General features: G+C 43.2%; 1 protein-coding gene across 4 annotated transcripts in view; it reads right to left on the reverse strand.

The window, feature by feature from the left end:
• fras1 (Fraser extracellular matrix complex subunit 1) overlaps window positions 1–18587 on the reverse strand; it is a 184682-nt gene that overhangs the window by 49388 nt on the left and 116707 nt on the right. For all 4 annotated transcript variants that reach the window (XM_026321901.1, XM_026321900.1, XM_026321899.1 and 1 more), the window contains 5 exons: window positions 17078–17378; window positions 14643–14727; window positions 9707–10030; window positions 2516–2675; window positions 2025–2203 (listed from right to left, as the gene is read on the reverse strand). In XM_026321901.1, the coding sequence (XP_026177686.1) occupies window positions 2025–2203; window positions 2516–2675; window positions 9707–10030; window positions 14643–14727; window positions 17078–17378 (1049 nt within the window). The remainder of the gene's footprint in view (window positions 1–2024; window positions 2204–2515; window positions 2676–9706; window positions 10031–14642; window positions 14728–17077; window positions 17379–18587) is intronic.

An 18587-nucleotide genomic window follows, 5' to 3' on the forward strand; every position in this document is an offset into this window, starting at 1 on the left:
GAGTCTGCATGTTGTCCCTGCGTCTGTGTGCAGGTTAGGTTGGTTGCTGACTCTAAATCACCCGTAGGTGTGAATGTTTGTCTGTCTGCTCTGTCAGAGTCAGCTGGGAATGGCTCCAGTCCCCCTGCCACAGGATGAGCTGCATAGCTGATGGATGGATATTGTTTAACATCCAAAGAATCTTACATTAAACCTTCCCTGGGGAGGTTTATGTTAAAAATACACCTTCCTTGACAACAGAACCAAAGAGTCCCAGCTCCACTCTTGAATTACACTCTGATGTCACATACAGTCACTTCCTCAAGTTAAACACGACTGCTCTCCTCACCCGGAGAGGGTGGAAGATGTGTGTAGTTTACTGACATCGGGTCAAATGAGTTTTAACTGCACTTGATTGCATCCTCATACTGTTTCTCTTGTTTCCATCACGGTTTCTTCTGTAGAGCAACTTTAAAAGTATATTTTATTGGATGTATTGGTGTGTTGGCTGCAGCAGTTTGTACATTTACTGTCAGGGGCAAAAGGAATATTACGTTTAAAACCAGAGTAGATGCTTCAAATTTCTCATAAGTTAATATAAAAAGCGGCGGCTTGTAATGACCAGGCCACAGAGAATCAGCACACACTCTTCATTTGTTTTGTTGTGTTTTACTGTTTGATTTCAGCATTTCCAGCAGATTTTCCAAACATAAAGACTCGAAACAACATCCAACAAATGTCTCTGGCCACATCTGTAGTTATTAAACTCTGATTGGATCATGGCTTTGATTTGCAGATTCATGAGGTGGTGCACGAGAAAGTGCTGTCCAGCCCAGTTCAGCTCAGCTCAGACGTCAATAAAAACCAAAAGGACGACAACCCATCGAGGTTAATCAGCACCTCTGACAAACACCAGGCTCAGTTGGTGATGGCTTTCGCTTCCCTGGGTCACATCAAAAAGATGAGAAGCGTGGGAATTAAATTTGAATCTATGCCCTGATGGATGGAGCTGAGCTGTGGGTGGCTGGATGGAGGGAGAGAGGTCATTAAATACAGCTACCAATTTCCTTTTGTTTTTTTAATGGTGCCGAGGTGAAGCACAGACGGGCATAAAAACACTAACCACGGCAGGATGAATGCTATATCGGTTCTAGTGGGAGTGTCTTGGACTCACAGACAATTTACATGTAATTTAGTGTCATTAACACTAATCAAGATAAGTCGCCGTGGGTTGATGAGCCTCAGAGGAAGGTTGGTACCGAGGAGAAGAAGAAGAACCCCAGACACTTACAGAGGGAAATAAATGACATGGGATTAAAATGAGACATATACCTACGCACTGTTTGAAGCAGCAGATGAGAAATGAGCAGCAGTAACTTTTCAAATAAAAAACAAAGACTGAAAAACATTTTTACAGACTCCTACAAACCTCAAAGTTTTATAGTTTTATAGATGCAGAGCCGATTTTATGGTTAATAGAAGAAACATGTAGAGGCAGATCGAGGTGACAGAGAGAACCAGAGACACATGAGAGGAAGAGGAGTGCTGAGGGGGAAACAAGTAAATCAAGGCAGAGGGTAAGAAGTTGGAAGGGTTGAAGATTGGAAAAGAGAGGAAGAGGGGAGGCAAACACAAGGGAACATGGGAACATGAGTACAAGTGTGAATTTCAAAGAAGACTCCAGAGACAGAGTTAAGGCAAAAGAGAAAAAGAAATAAGATGAAGACATGGATCTCCCTGAAGGTTTACCATCTCACAGCATATTCCTTTTCTTTGTCACTTTTCTAAAATGATTTATATGTACACTAGTAGTAGGTGAAAAACAACCTTGTCATGTGTACGTCCTGACACTGTATCTCCCCTAATGCTCTGCTGTAAATGGATGCATATTCCTCCCAGCATGCAGTGTTTTTACTTTTGAGTTCAAAAGTTCACCAAATACAGGTGATCTTTCCAGTGAAGATCTACTCTGTCAGATGCTGGGGAGAAAAACGGTTGCAAGCCACAGCCGACAGCCGTCCTGTGCAGACAGAATCAGCACTGACCTGGAACTGGAAGGAGTCGCTGCCGGTGCCACTGCCAAAGTGCCGGTACCAGACGGCGCCGTCATTGACGTCCTGCTGAGTAAAAGAAGTCGTGGCGGTAAATCCTCGTTCGTCGGTGAGCGACGGCCGCCAACCCTCCGGTGGGCTGTCGGCTGGCATGGACACCAGTACCACCTCGCCTGGACAGAAACAGTGTAAGTGACGTTTCTCTAGTTGGACAATTATTATAAATGGAAATCCCATTGAAAAATGGTGATGTGATTGCTCTGAGACTGATTGGATTTGTTAGAATGAGTATCTCTGCAGAGAACATGGAAATATGCTCACAAAGTGAATCAAATACAATTTATACTCTAATTGAAGTGGCTAATAGAAGCTCATTCTCATTCTCTACAACATGCTGGGGAGCAGACCTTTAGAAAACTTTGTGAAACTGTCCAAATGAGAAGAAGCTTCCAGTCACATGTGACTGAGCGTCAGAGAGTTTGTACCATATTTAGGTTGTCCATCCGAGGCCAGGATGGTGTAGACGATGTCGTCAGTGCTGACGCCCTTGTAGCCTGCCTGAAGGTGTTTTTGATCCAGTCGCACCATGCCGCCTTCCTTCACCCAAGTCACCGGCACTGAGCGTATGTGAGGAGAGTCAGCAGCCTGAAGAAAACGAACGCACACAAATATGAACTTCAACCATCACAACACTTAACGAGGCAATGTAGACGACCTCTTCTCTCATGTGCAGTTCAAAGACCGCCAGGAAAAATCCTTCAGCGCCATCACAGCCGGTACATCAGCTGTTAGACTGAGCACCTCTGGGAATACATCTGTGGTTGGTTCTCCTTTGGGTGAAGCACCTTAATTTTAACTGATTTGAAGACTAACATGTGCATGTACAGCTGTGTCAAGGTTAGCTGATTCTGCCCAATAAAACTGGATAAATAAAACAGACAGGAGCAATCCTTGTTTGCCAGGTATTTAGATCAACCCTAAGCATTCATGAACTGGATATTAGCTACAATTAGACATTGGTACAGACTCATAATCGAGAGTTATTGCATTTTATTTACTTTCAAACGCAGCAAGCTGAGAAACTGAAAGAGCCCATGTGAAATCCCTGTGGTGTGGGTATTGATGTATAAAGGGAAGCAGGCTCTTGCTCCTCAGGTGCTGCCTGCTGCCAGTTTCACTTTGTACTGTCACACGGTAGCTTGTTTTATTCTATATCTGGTGTAATCTTGGGTTTGTGGGTCCCAGGAGCTGGTCATGAAGCTCTGTCAGTCAGCGGCAGTGTTACCTGAGCACTAATCCTGCAGCCTGCTCCACCCATCAGAAGTAATGCATCACACAAGAATCAATCTGTGGTTTCTCGAGCTAAGAAGTGACAGCACAACTTTAGAGGCAGACTTATTTTTGTGATGCTATATTGATCCGTGGCAAAGCAACTCACTGGTTCGCTCGCCACCGCTCCAAGGCAGAGAACAAAGAGCAGGATCAGCCACAGAAAGCACACAGAGCTGCTGGATGATTCAGCGTCGCTCGAGGACATTTCAGCAGGGAAGTTGCCGGCTGTCAGGGAGGTTTTGAAACTAGACCTCTTACTCATCGTGTCACCCTGCTGTCTAGAAGAAAACACATGCAACATATGCCTATAAAACCACCGTGCTCTTTATTCTGTAAAGCTCCACATTTTACATCTGAATGGATCCAAGTCGACTCTCTATAATCACGAATAATAGTTTGGCAACTCTTGACATTAAGAAAATTATGCACACATTCTTAAACAGTGATAAATGATATCCATGTTTTATCAGCCTTGTTTTCCCTCAGGGGTCTGAGCCTAAATTTTAGTTTTCAGGGGTGGGGATTTGCAGCATGGCAAACACTGCAACAAATAACATTGGACGCCAATGTAGATTGGTCTTCAAGTACTCAATAAAACTGAATAAAACAATAGGCTTTGTCAAATTAAATTTTAAAAGGGAAACTTTTATACTACTTTCTAATAAGATACCCTTTAGGAGTTCTGGAATCATAAGCTTTATAATAGTTAAATTATTTACATATATATATATATATAGATTGGTTATCAAGTCATTAATAAGTAGAAGTTTGGGGTTGTGAAAAATCCCTGTTTCTGGGGTTCATCCTCCATCAGGACATATTTTTAGCTCTTTAATTAACTATGAAAGCTTCCAGTGAACTGCTGTTGGTTTGCAAAGCATCTGATCTAAATCTTATCTTATTTACATATTTAACCATAAGAGATGCTACAGAAGTTTCCATATTTCATAGGTTAGTGTTAGGAGTACTGTCAAAAATGCTGAAAGAACTTCAAACTGCAAAATCACATTTCTGATGCTATTTAGGAAATCATATTAAACTTACAGATTATATTAAGGAGCATGTGGAGATTTTAGAAATGCTGAATGTGGTGTTCCACAAGGTAGCATTTTAGGGCCTCTTTTCTTTTTAAGGTATATTAATGATATAACATGATGTGTTCTTTAAGGATGCGTGATTATTTTCAAATATTCAAATAGTCATTGAAATTTAAAAAAAATTCAATGCAACTCTGTTTTTGTCTTTAAAACCCCGAGCCACTGTTTCCCTTGGCTTTTACTGGCACCTAGAAATAAAGCAATAACAAGTCAGTATCATTTTACTACTGCACCAGCACTACAGTAAGAGCCTTCAAACCTTTTTTCTTGTTTGGCATTGGTACTTTAATAAGACATTAACATCGGGTCAGTGTTAGGTGAGTTCTTCGTAAAGTTTTCAGCTGAGCACACACGACCAAGTTGACCATGTACTGCAAGAGATAATCAGCACAGTGGCATAAGCACAGTGGCAGTAGGAGGTCATAGATTATAGTGAGCACAGGTGTGTGAGTAAGAGAGTGTGTACAAGTGTGGGTGCCTGTGTTTGCTGATAACAACCTGCAGACCATCTGTGGCTCTTCTGCCTGCTGCTCGGATGATCCAAATCACACTGTTTCAGCGGAGCAGCAGCAGGCAAACAATCACAGACTAGCAGTGGATTGCAGAGGAAGAGAAAACACATAAGTCAACGTGGCAGGCTTTTAACTCAGAGGACCACATCATCCAGCAGATTATCAAGCTCTCAAGATGAATACACCGAGAACCAAAAACAGCAGGCACTAAAAACAAAAGAGGTCAAAAATTTTTTTGTATATAACCTTGCCAATACACCTTATTTCTAACCATGACTCTTTGTGCGGCAGCTGCATCATTTGATAATTTTCTGTTTAATTTTCTTCGATAAGACACAAATATAATGAGTTAGATTTGTGCTGCCATGTTACATAGACTGGTGCAAAGAAAATGAGATGCTCATGCAAAGTTTCCTGCGTTTTGACCTCTGGGAAAACAAGAAACTGAACTTGCTTGATGTAATTTTAAATGGACAAGATAGATGGAGGGAAAACAGATCATGGAGTGAACAGAAAACATAAGAGAAAACAACAGCATGCAAACAGTATATTAGCAACAGCAGCTGAGCCTCACTTAAAACTCAGTAAATGATTTGACAGATTGTCAGTTTCAATATCAATCTCACATTAAACAGGATATATACTTTCCAATCCGTCCACCATCGTGGGACTGAATCAAAACTTCAAATTGCCTTTTCATTGAATAGTGAAAAAAGCATCTTCTATTTTTTCAAAGTGGATAAAAACAAAACAAATGTGGACTGACTTGACCTATATGTCCTGACACTTATTGGAAACACCCCAAAGACTCAATATGAGATTGAAAGCAAAACATTTTAGCCGTGATTTGGATTTTTGTTTGACCTGAGTGGAAATACAAAATTCAAGGCCTAAATCTGGACCTGGCAGTGACTATCACACATAAACACAGTTAAAATGTGGAGCTTGCACTTTGCTTTTGCATATAAAAAAACTCCAAAACTCCTCCTGAAGGTAATGTCTTGAGATTTGCTATAACAATTTGACTTCCCCCCCCACAAGGTAAGTCAGGCTATTACAAATAAAATAAGTGTTTAACGTTCTGCTGTTTTTAGGGGAACGAGAGAGTTCATCACTAAACGAATCCCACCAAGACTTCATTTGCAGATGCTGCCTACATTCCAGTAAAAATGAATGGATCTCAGTTTGAACTGTGCTGCCATTATCTCATGCTTGGTTAACAAAAATAAAACAGTTCTGTGGACTCCACTTGTGTAAGGTTAAATGTGGGCAGAATGAGATGTGTTACAGGCTCAGATAAGTGAAGGCCATTAACCAATGTCAGAAAAACATGTTTTCACAGCATAATGTTAGGTGGAATACATTTTAGAAAAAACACCCTAAACAATATGTTATCCTCAGAACAAATGCATGGGAAGTGCATCAACAGAGACCTCTACAGGGCTGTGAGCCAGCAGGTCTGAGATGGACTGTAAATAGAGTTGATGCTGGAAGGGCAGTGTTTGGCTGCGGTCCACGAACACAGCAAAAAATGACTTTGCAGAGATGGCATCGGTGTCATCCATAAAACATCGACTGCCACCTGACCAGTATGGTCATGCTGCTGTAATAACAACGAGACTGTCAGCTCTGATATTTCCATTATCCCACTGGGGCAGGGCTGAAAGGGATGAGCTGATGGACTTGTCAATCAGTAAGTGAAAGTCACAGAAAGAAGATTAAATCATTACCGGCAACACATTTCATCTCAACCAAACATGCTGCATCAAAAGCAACAAAACATATGGTTAAAGTAAACATGGGGATTATGGGATGTGGTGTGCAAGCTTTAACGCAATTAAATCAGAGCAATCTGAAACGTAATCACAGACTTGGGATACAAACCGTTGCTTAAAAACAAACAAAGCCCATAATGAATAGTCATGCTTCTGCCATGATGAAGACAAGTGCCCAGCAGGAGACAGCAGAGCTGAACGATCAGCCTGGACGACAGATCGGCAAAAAAATCGAATTCTCTTCCATTTCTGCCGAAGTAAAAAAGAGCCTGAGGGTCTTTCAGAGGCTCAGAGTGTTATCCTCAAGACAGTAATTGAAAACCAAGGGTCCTGCTTTCTATTCAGCCAAGCTCCAGTTTAGCTCAGGGCTCATGCTCAGGCTGAGAGAAGTCCATCCATCAGAGGGTCATTACAGGTCTGATTAGTCTCCTGCTTTAGAGATCAGTAATCCAGCTTTCAGGAAGCTTTTTGTCCCCGGCACAGCCTGGCATCGACAGCCACCGTTGCTGCCACACTCTGCAAACTAAAGATTCACTGGCTTTGGTTTGTTAAAACTCTGTCAGAGTCAATAATGATCACTCAGGGTTTTATTTTTGAGCTGTGGCAGTCAAGGTTCATGAAGCCTTTATTGGGGTGGGGGTTAAGTAGATTTGGGACTTTATTACTTTAGACTTTTTTCCCCCACATTGTTTTCTTTCATGTCACTCCCCACAGTCAGTCTGTGTGTTTGCAGCTCTTCTTTGTGCACTTTCAACAGTAGCTTCCTCAGCTGGAGGACTTCAGTGTTAAAGCTGCATTAGACAACAGCAGGTCCTCAGGCCAGTGGGAGGTTTGAACTTAATTGTGCAGAAATGAGTACACTGCACACAGCACGTTCACGTTTACCACCACAGCTGCCACTTTTTGTGTATTAATCAGAATACTGGTGTAATTAGCCCTCAACTCCTGTCGTGGTGTCTTTTATCTGCAGACCATCACAGCAGTGGAATCGGGCCTTTCTTCTTCTCTCCTCACATCTACCCGTGTAGATCACACGGGAGGCAACGGGGACAACGAGGCTGCTGGGACTCGTCCAGAGCCGTTGACATAAGCCAAGTGTATTCTCTCAGCCTTCCATCATGCTGCCCATCCTGCTCTGTCTAACCCCCAGCAGAATGCAGCATCAGGCCATTTTACAGTAAATGAATACTGGCATGTGTGCGTGTGTGCGTGTGCGTGTGTGTGTGTGGTGCTATTGATTTACAGACAGGAGAACTGAGCCTGAAGCCCACCATCTGCACACAGCCAGAGAAACAGAGCTGCCCTCCCAAACCAAACTCTAGTGAGTGTGTGAGCAGAAACACTGAGTCACTGACATCACTGAGAAGAGGTTTCTCTGCTGCGAGGACAAAAGTAGATCTGACACAGTGACAGGATGTTGTTCTGCATCATTGGAAAGTTTCTTTTTCACTGAAAACTAAACCCAAGTTGACCCAAGTGAAGTTCCTGCTTCTGAATGTGGAGTAAACAGTTTGTGAAGGGAAGGTAGTGAACACGTTGTTAGCAAAGAGGATCAATACCGAACATTATGAAAGAGATTTAAAGTTAATGCATAATTTCATTCAGGTTTTAGGACTTAATTCAATCTGGTGCTGCTAAAGAAATGAACTCACTCCACCTGCTGCTCTCGCTCTTTAAATGAGCTGTCACAGCTGAGCTGGTACAAAAGTGAAAAAGTTTCTCTTGGTGTTTTCATGTTTTGTGTGGATCAACGTGAGAATGACTGAATGACTGATTATCTGTAACAGCACCTCTCTCACACACACACACACACACACACACACACACACACACACACACACACACAGACATATTTCTATACGTCCTCTCTAATTAATGACATCAATCCTTAAACCTATTCTCAACCTTACTCTGACACTGACTGGCCGTCAGCACGAATCAGTGTGATGACTTGAAGAAATGAAAGTTTAAGAGTTGAAAGAACAAAGTGGATAGCAAAACTGTTTGTACTTCAGTACCTCAGCAAGTTAGGGAATAAATAATGTAGGTCTGCTGTGTAGCAGTCTGAAAACAATGGAAGTGTTTCCTAACATCAAACATTATCTGCTTCACAACCTGCACACATGAATAATACGTTTTAAATCCACTTCTCAGCCGACAGAGAAATGCAAATACCTTGAATCTGTATTCATGAAACATCTTTCTTTCTTCTCAACTACTGAACGTTTAAATTCTGGAGGAGAAATACAAGAATCAGTTGGGCTTATTTTAATAAATGAAACATGCATAAGGCTTGTTAGTCACAGGAGCGGGGACTGAGAGGTTTGGATTTCAGTGGTCTTCCAGTTGTTTAAAATGACTGAACGATCCCTGTTATTTATCTCATTAATAGATGAACCTTTCATCATCCATCAGATTCGTCTGTTGAGTTTGGTTCGTTTTCCCAGTTTAAGCTGTGGCTGACTTCACCTCAGATGAGTCTCATTTCACTAACAACATGAAAAAACACATGATTCCTCACTGTGTCTAAGACATTTCAGACAAACAGGATGAGACACCCCCTGTAGTCTCATCTAATCTGTACTTTTCCATAAAAACTATTTATAGCGTCTAGTTTTTGTTGGGTCTTTTTGTTGCACTCATCAGTACATTTACTCCAGATCTGTACTTCAGTCCAATTTTGAAGTATTTGTACTTTTATTTGAGTATTTCCACCTTGTGCTACTTCACCCTTGGACTTGACTACAATTCAGAGTCAAAACTTTTTACTTACTTTTAACATTAATGACTCAAACAAAATACAGTACAACCATGAGCAGTATGTGAAGTACTTCAAATTCTAAGTATATAAAGTAGTTTCATCAGTGGATGAATGCAGATGTTTCCAGCTGCTAATTTGGAAAGTCACTACATAAAGCCCTGAAGCATTATTTCCCATCATCCCCCTCTGTCCATCCTACCTTTTGATTGACGTGGACCTGGAGTAGAATATTCCTGTAGCTGTGGCCGTCGTTGACCTGCAGCACCGCCCCGTCCTCCGTCCCCTCTGATCCATCGTGGATGTACTGGATCTGTTCCCGTGACAACTCCTCCAGCTTGAATCGGCTGACGGCCCGGTCGCCATGGAGACGGGCCAGCCGGCCGTGGCGAGGCGGTTCGAGCACCATGACCAAGACATCGGCCGGGTTGTCGGGGTCGTCGACCTGCAGGACCGACTTGGTGATGGTTGCCATGGCAGCACGGCCCTCCACAGGTAAAGGAGTAAGAGTCAGGACCCGCGGAGGCTGGAAATGATTCAAAGGAAGAGAGGATGGGAGTGGGAACACGTTTTCATTATAATCTGACAGACAAGACAGAGAAAATACTTCAACAAACACAAAGGGCCTTGCAACACTTTGTTTTTACAGTAAAAAGCAAAGTTTTGGTGCTGAAAAGTTTTAAAACTTTTAAAGTCTGGCTGAGAGACAGAGCAATTACTCCCAAAGACTTTCGAATTGGCAGATGATAAATTTTCACCCAGAGGATCGGGGGTGTGGGGGCTGTGGTGTCCTGTCGCTCAGACAGATGATAAAGATGAAGGCAACAGGGAGGTGAGCTTGGCGCCTCATTAAGCTGCACTCAGCTCTACCTGAGGCCTAAACGTGGCTGGAGAAAAGCTTCATCTCACTAACAAAGTCATTTCAGGTGCAGCAGTGAGAGCAGGAGGCCTCCTGCTGTGGGGAAGGGCAGGAGTTTATCCAGAGCCTGCTGTTTGTCTGCCGCTCTGCGTTCTCACCTTCTACCTCGTACAGGACCGAACGGAGATTCAAACGCAGAACGTGGACATTTCTGAGGTCATCTTGGCCGGTCCTCGCTAGATTGAAGACATAAAGCCTTAAAACATTTGCTTTGTAAGAAGAAAGTAAGCTAATATTTGCAGTATAATTGTATCAAACCAAACCCACTGAGAATCACCACTAATTCTGCAGCTCTACGCAGCTTTCAGCCTCCTTTGGCTCATTGTTTTTGTTCTCTGGCTGCACAGAACATATGGTTGAGTCACTCAGGCTCTAATTAACTCCCCACAGAAAACCAGCAGCAGATACGAGGAGTAAGTGACTGGTGAAATAGTGGCAAATGTTGCACCATAATAGGAAGGAATATAGTAGCTGTGCTGGATTTTTTCTGAATCACCTAATGCAGTTTTAACGCTCAGAACCTGATTTCAATATCTGTGGATATTTAAACACGGTGCCAAGGTTTGATCAATTTCCAGATAAGCTTTTAGAAAATCATCATTTCCCATCTGGGCAAATATTATCTTTAAACATCAGAGTTCATTTGGACAGAAATGTGTCCGTTGTGTGTCTGTGTGTTTGAATATCTGAAACAGAAAGACAAAAATAAAGGTTGAAGGCCAAAAAAACTGTTCATTTTCATATGACTCCCCACCACAACATCTGTAGCAGTTTGTGGCAGTGAACCAGGTTAAAGGTCGAGCTCCAGCTCTTTGCCATGACAGAAACAGTTTGAGCAAAGGGACTGCCCTTTGCATGACACAAGCTGGCACCTGTGCAAAGTCCCTCTGTGTATCTTTAGAGCAAAGTGACCTCTAGCTGGAATTGCTAAACACAAAGCAGGACCAAAGCTCAAAACCACAGAAGGAGCATGTTGCTATTTGCAGCCACTTGCCCTCTGTGTTGTGCTGGGGTTTGTTTGATACTGGAAATTATCTGCAAGACGCAGGCGACTGGGTCCTCAGGCGCCCACATAAATCCTGTGTCGTCACTGCTGCAACCGGTAGGAGGAAAACAAAAGGTTTTTGGATGCACTGGTAAAGGCTGAAAGTGTGTGTGTGTGTGTGTGTGTGTGTGTGTGCTGCTTTTAAATCGTGCTACGACATGCTAGTTCACTAAAAGGAACCAGCAAAATCTGCCCCTGAGGCAGATGAAAACAAACACAGACGCAGGCAGACTCAGGTAGGAGGGCTACCTTTTATCTTCACCTCCCGGCTGAGGGAGAGGTGCAGTTCATATTTGGGAGAGAGCTGTCGTCAGCCGTGGGCCCTTGGGGCTCTGCAGCACTTAAAGAAGAAGGAAAAAGCTTTTTTCTGCTGTTTCCTGGATTTTCGCTCTTTATTTTGTTTTCCCGGCTGACTTCATGCTGCCTGGTATTCAGAGGCACAGAGCAGAGTTTCCCACCTGTCTGCCTGGAAGGCTCTTGGCTTTAATCTGCAACTGTCCTCTCATGTTTCTGTCACAGCTCAGACTGTTGTACTCCTGTGAACCTGGACCCGTGGTCAAATATGAAGCATCCTGAAGTACGCTGCTTTTAGTGCGCTGAGGTAGAATCATCATTGTTCTATTTGTGATTCTCTTTTCTGGTTTATACACTCTGAAGTTCATAAAAAGCAAAAGAAGGTAGACGATGCCTTCATGCTGACTGACAGCTACGGGGGTTTAGTGGCAAACAACAGCAAAGGGAAAGTCTCAGAAACTCTCAGAAAGATTTTAAGGCTTTAAGATGAAAATATAGGCGGAAAAAAAGTGTGTCGAAATCCCATCAGCAGGTAAACGAGTCTTTTTTTCAAAAGCAGCGACTGCTCCTGTCAGAGGAGGGAAAGGCTATCTGCAGCTCACAGCGTTCATTCCTGAGGCTATTACAATTTGAGGCGCCCGTCTGCTGGGGATCGAATGGAGAATTTAATCAACAGTCTCTTCTTTTCAGCTTGTACTTATACAGGGAAGGCTGCATAAGCACAAATGGACTTTTTCTCCATGCAGCTTTGTTCAGCTGTGCCATTCGTATGCAGGGCCAGTATGTGATGCACTTAGCTCATGGTGAACATACACTACACACTCACTGTTGTGTTTCTGCTAATGAGATAAAAAGCTCGTTCTGCCCATGCCAGCTGTGCTTTGACTACAGCGGTTTCTGTCAAAGCAGATCTAGAAACCTTGAGACTTTGTGAAAAACATGCGCTACTTTTCATTTCACAAACAAAGACCAAAAGGATCCATGTTTTCAGAGAAAATCCAAGGTGAACTTCCTGTCAAACTGCCTTTGTGCACTAATGTAAACAAGGAGAACACTGAACGTTACATCAGGGTTTGTGATGCTGTTTGATGTGAGACTGTGACTTTGCTTGGTGATACGTCGGTGGCAGCATTTTCTGGAGCGAAGAGCTTCAAAGATCGAACAACCAGAAATGAATTGAAAGGATGACGAGATGATGGACACTCACAACATGGTGGTTACTAAAGTCTCCCAAACGGCCCCCTCATACTTTTAAACCAGGCCTTGTTAAGTTTAGGCAACTGAAGCTATTTGGTAAACACAACACCGACACTGACTGTAGGAAGGCTAACCACGGTCTCTGCTGGTCTGCTCAGCTACTGCAGAGATGAACCAAACTTAAACCTGCACTATAAGCGGCTTCTGCTAATACAGTGTGAGAAAGCCGAGCTAATGACGCGACGGTCTAATTGAGCAGTGCCCCTAAACGCACCAAACTCCAATCAATCACCAGCTGCAAGCGGCTCTACGAGCTCCGAGGCTGCAACAATCTGCAACTCAGGGCCAACTCAACATTAAGAAAACAGTCACGTCTGTCTGTAAAGTCGAATTTGTCCATGACAAAATGCTACTGTTTGCAGTGTCGACCAGACCCGGACAAAGATGAGCCGCGAAGCTGTTCTTATTTAAGCTGCATGTTTTGAGGAGGGTCCAGAAATGTCTCCTCACCTGCACAGACCAGTATTTTTTAAATTATTTCGGTTTTTAGAAGTGATTCAGCTGTCACACTAATCCATCTGCAAATCTCAAAGGTGGCCTTTTATCTCTTGTGGCACATTATTTTCTGTAATTGTGCCAAAGTCCGAGGTCGGCTCGACACCCATCACGGGCCGCTGTCAGGCTGACATTGGCCAATCACAGCGCTGGCGTCGCTCCATGGGGACAGAGCCTCAGAGCCCAGAGCAGGGAGGAATACAGATCAGCTGGGATGATGCAGCGAAATGAGAAACAGCTGTCAGACTCACAGATGAAATGTGGCCACCGTAAAGCTGCTGCAGCTCACAGTTTTCCATCTTTGCTTTTGCACATCTCTCTGTTTTATGTTGCTGATTGGCTCACTGTGCGACCTAGCTGTAATTACACTACTAACACTATTTAGTCGTTATGAGCCCATTACACTTATTTCACGAGAACATGAGGTGACTGTAAGACCGATCTACAAGCCAAAAGCCTGATGTGTACGAAGACGATAACATAGGTTCATAGTTTGCTGCTCCAAAGGGCATTTACTGATAAAATTAGCTAGCTAGTTTTTTTTGTTCAAATAACTGCCCGTCCTACTTCTACAACTTTTTGTTGGCATGGACTCAATGTGGCATTTTTACTCGATACATACTGACTTGAGCAAAAGGGAGAAGACTGAGAATCAATTCGACACTGACACATCATGCCTTAAAGCACGTCTAAGACATAAAACAGCCTGGAGCTGCGGTTAAAAACTAATAATTAAATCTTACACAGTCTGTGTGCATGTGTCACTGTGCACGTTTGCAGCAGCGTGCACATATAGTCCATCTCGGACTGTTAAGGATGCTGGTTTTTCCTCCTGCAAGACACAAATATCAATTTGGCGTTTTGACCTCAAACCCAGACAGTGAATTGCTCTTTTCTCCTCTTTTACCTGCAGCTGTTACTGAAGCGAAGTGCATGGAGAGAACAGAATTACTTATGAGGTGTTTGTATTTAATCTTCTGCTTAGGGGGGAATACATATATGATGCAACGATTTACAGTCTATGGATGCAACTTCATCTGGCGTTTCTGAGAAAAGCTCCTTGTTCTCGGGTGTTTTGGGGTAAACATATTCCAGCAGCACTGAGAGCAAAGTGTTTTCATACAGTACCTGCATCGACACGGCTTGAACCTCAACGGTGACTGGTTGAGAAAACAGCTGGGGATCAGCAACTCGCAGGGTGAACTCACCAGTCCTGCAGGAAGGAAGGAAGGAAGAAAGAAAATTAAGTCACTTGAAGGTATAACATGAATCAGGAAGTAAAAGTTTGTTGTGTGTCGTCCCACTTTGAATGAATTTGTGCTGAAAAGCAGCCCTTTGGGTAGCTCTGGAGGTTTCTGGGAAAATGAGTCCCGTAAGGCTAAAACAGCGTGTAGTCATTACACCTAATCACCTCGGTGCTGTCTAGGTTGAGTAGAGGACAAAAAACACACATACCTGCATATTCACACTCACACACACTCCTGTCAGCGTCCTCTCTGTCGCCTCAGCACCATCATACACGAGGCTTATTACCCACAACCCCCCGGGGCTGAAGACCAAACGACCGAGCAGCTTGTTGGTTTAGTGACGACTGGCAGGAAAATATGACTACAGGCTGAACCGTATGAATTATTTCATGTTTCAAACTGCAGTAACAGTTTGAAAATATCATTTTTGTTTTTATTTCTTGTTTTAGTAGACTGAAATAACTTCTGCAAATGTTTTCCCATAGATTCTGCTGCTTCCTCTTTATATCCACAGTGACGTGACACATTTGGCTTTCAACACATCGGAGCTGCAGCTAATGTTTTGATTCTGTAAATTATTAAACTATGATTTTGATCTTTCATCAGTTATTGAATCTTATAAATACCATTATTGGTCGTGTACACGCGGATGAATGTTCTGTGTTACGTGCTAAATAAAGAAATTCAGTCTGAAAATCACAGCTGCTGCCTAAAAAGTCATGATTTCATGTCAAACTGTTTCCTGTATGTTGAATGAATGAAGACACGGAGAAGGAGCATGCACAGTGTCTACCTGTTAGCACTGGGAGCAGAGCCGCAGGCCTGTTTACGTTTCATTTCCAGCTGGCCACGTGCTGCAGACGCTGTTGGCCAGAACACAAATCCGACCGTGTCTGTGTAAATCAGAGCTCACGCGTCCCCAGAAGGAGGTGGCACCTCAAGCTGCTCGGTAACCGACAAAACTAGAGCGAGTCTCAAACTACCTGCAGAGGTGATTTGAACAGCTGGATTTCAGCCCATCTTCATTGATGTCTATGTGTTTTTGAGATCAGACGTCACATCTACCCAGAAACATGAAGTGGCAGAGACTCTGCCCCCTGCACACAGTCGTCTTCACAGCATTTGTTTTGAAAAATGGATTTTTTTCAACCCAGCGTTGAGAGAAAAGTGAAAAGGCTTGTGATCTGGGCAGATGTGTGTATAGATCCGTCTCAGCTGTAAAGTGTGTGTGACGTTCTGCTGAGGCAGCAACGAACGAACATTCCTCCTTTAGAGAAATGAAATAAGCCCAGTCTTTAATTCACTGTGTATGTGAGAGGCTGAAGATGTTTCAGGAATCAAACCTGAGAGTGTCTGTTTGTTTTCATGGACATCACCCCCCCAGACACACACACACACACACACACACACACATACACACACACACACACAGATAATGAAAGAATATGGCTGTAATATGCAGATTTAATCTTATTGGGGGTTTTACTGTCTGCATTAATAAAATGGGTCAGAACTGGGCAGTGGACCACACTTTCTGATTGGCTGGCACGTCACCGGCCGAGTCAGGATTAACTATGTGCGTTTAACAAGTCGATTCTGATTGGCTGAACGGACTGTGGGCTCCAACCACAGCACGCAGATGTAGTGAGGGATGAAAGAGGCTGCAGATCCTCCGTCTATGCACATTAGCAGCCTGTTTGATCCCTGGCACTGGGGTGAGTTCTGGGTAATCTGACTCTGGGGTCAAACACAGGGAAAAGGCAGAATATGGATCAGCTAAAATGTGATTTGTCTGCACCGTGTGGAGGTTAACGGGAATGAACCGTCCAACCAGGAAGCAGCATAAGACTTGAGACGTGAGATGCGTTTAATGTCAACTTCAAAATAAGTACGAAATTAAAAAAGCTGTAACGTCGACGACAAAAGCAGCAGCTCATTTCAGATGAAGTGTGAGTTGACCACTGTTTTCACTGTCTTTGAATCTGCATCTGCATCAATTATTTCCGGTCTCTCTGAGCTGTAACACACCTACTGAGGCTGCATTTATTCCTGCTCCTGTGGGCGTACGACAACAGTGGTCTCTCTCTCTCTCTCTCTGCCTGTTAAATAACAGATTTCTCCTCATATCACTGCTGGAGGTCAGTGCAGAAGCTGTTTTTCTGCTCCTACATTTCACTGTAGTAGCTGGAAATATCTGCGTGTGTCACCGTTCTGTCTAATTTAACACCCACCAGCTCCACAGGCCCAGAAACCCCACACACATCAGCACGAGCTCATTTTTAACGGTTTCTACCAAACCACGTCACATCCACTGACCTCGCTTTGTCTTTTTGATGCCTGAACCGGACCCGGCCACTTTTCAGCTCCGTCCAGGTGAAGGTGTCGTCCCTGCTCAGTCCTCGACCCGCCTTCCCTCGGCCTCCCCTCTCTTCTCCTTCCTCCTCTCTGAGCACCATCAGTCGTCCGTTGCTCGGGGCCTGGACGAGCTGGAAAACCATCCGCTCAGACGGGCTGTCGGGGTCCTTGACTTGGAGCAAGGTGGGGGCCAGTGGGACAAAACCACCAAGGGGAACCAGCAGAGAACCGCTGACCTGGAGAGCAGGGGGGTGGGTGTTCACTGAGGATAGAAAGAGAAACTGAAATTATTATTATTCTAATAATTATTAATTATTAGAATATAACTACCTTATGCACTTCTGATTTGAAGTACTTTATGTACCGCTGGGTAGCTGATGTTAACTACCTTATATACTTCTGATTTGAAGTACTTTATGTACCGCTGGGTAGCTGATGTTAACTACCTTATATACTTCTGATTTGAAGTACTTTATGTACCGCTGGGTAGCTGACGTTAACTACCTTATGCACTTCTGATTTGAAGTACTTTATGTACCGCTGGGTAGCTGATGTTAACTACCTTATATACTTCTGATTTGAAGTACTTTATGTACCGCTGGGTAGCTGATGTTAACTACCTTATATACTTCTGATTTGAAGTACTTTATGTACCGCTGGGTAGTTGACGTTAACTACCTTATGCACTTCTGATTTGAAGTACTTTATATACCGCTGGGTAGCTGATGTTAACTACCTTATATACTTCTGATTTGAAGTACTTTATGTACCGCTGGGTAGCTGACGTTAACTACCTTATATACTTCTGATTTGAAGTACTTTATGTACCGCTGGGTAGCTGACGTTAACTACCTTATATACTTCTGATTTGAAGTACTTTATGTACCGCTGGGTAGCTGACGTTAACTACCTTATATACTTCTGATTTGAAGTACTTTATGTACCGCTGGGTAGCTGACGTTAACTACCTTATATACTTCTGATTTGAAGTACTTTATGTACCGCTGGGTAGCTGACGTTAACTACCTTATGTACTTCTGATTTGAAGTACTTTATGTACCGCTGGGTAGCTGACGTTAACTACCTTATGTACTTCTGATTTGAAGTACTTTATGTACCGCTGGGTAGCTGACGTTAACTACCTTATGTACTTCTGATTTGAAGTACTTTATGTACCGCTGGGTAGCTGACGTTAACTACCTTATGTACTTCTGATTTGAAGTACTTTATGTACCGCTGGGTAGCTGACGTTAACTACCTTATGTACTTCTGATTTGAAGTACTTTATGTACCGCTGGGTAGCCGACGTTAACTACCTTATGTACTTCTGATTTGAAGTACTTTATGTACCGCTGGGTAGCCGACGTTAACTACCTTATGTACTTCTGATTTGAAGTACTTTATGTACCGCTGGGTAGCTGACGTTAACTACCTTATATACTTCTGATTTGAAGTACTTTATATACCGCTG

The sequence above is a fragment of the Mastacembelus armatus genome, chromosome 9 (genome assembly GCF_900324485.2).
Source record: "Mastacembelus armatus chromosome 9, fMasArm1.2, whole genome shotgun sequence".
In the NCBI taxonomy this organism is placed as follows: Eukaryota; Metazoa; Chordata; class Actinopteri; order Synbranchiformes; family Mastacembelidae; genus Mastacembelus; species Mastacembelus armatus.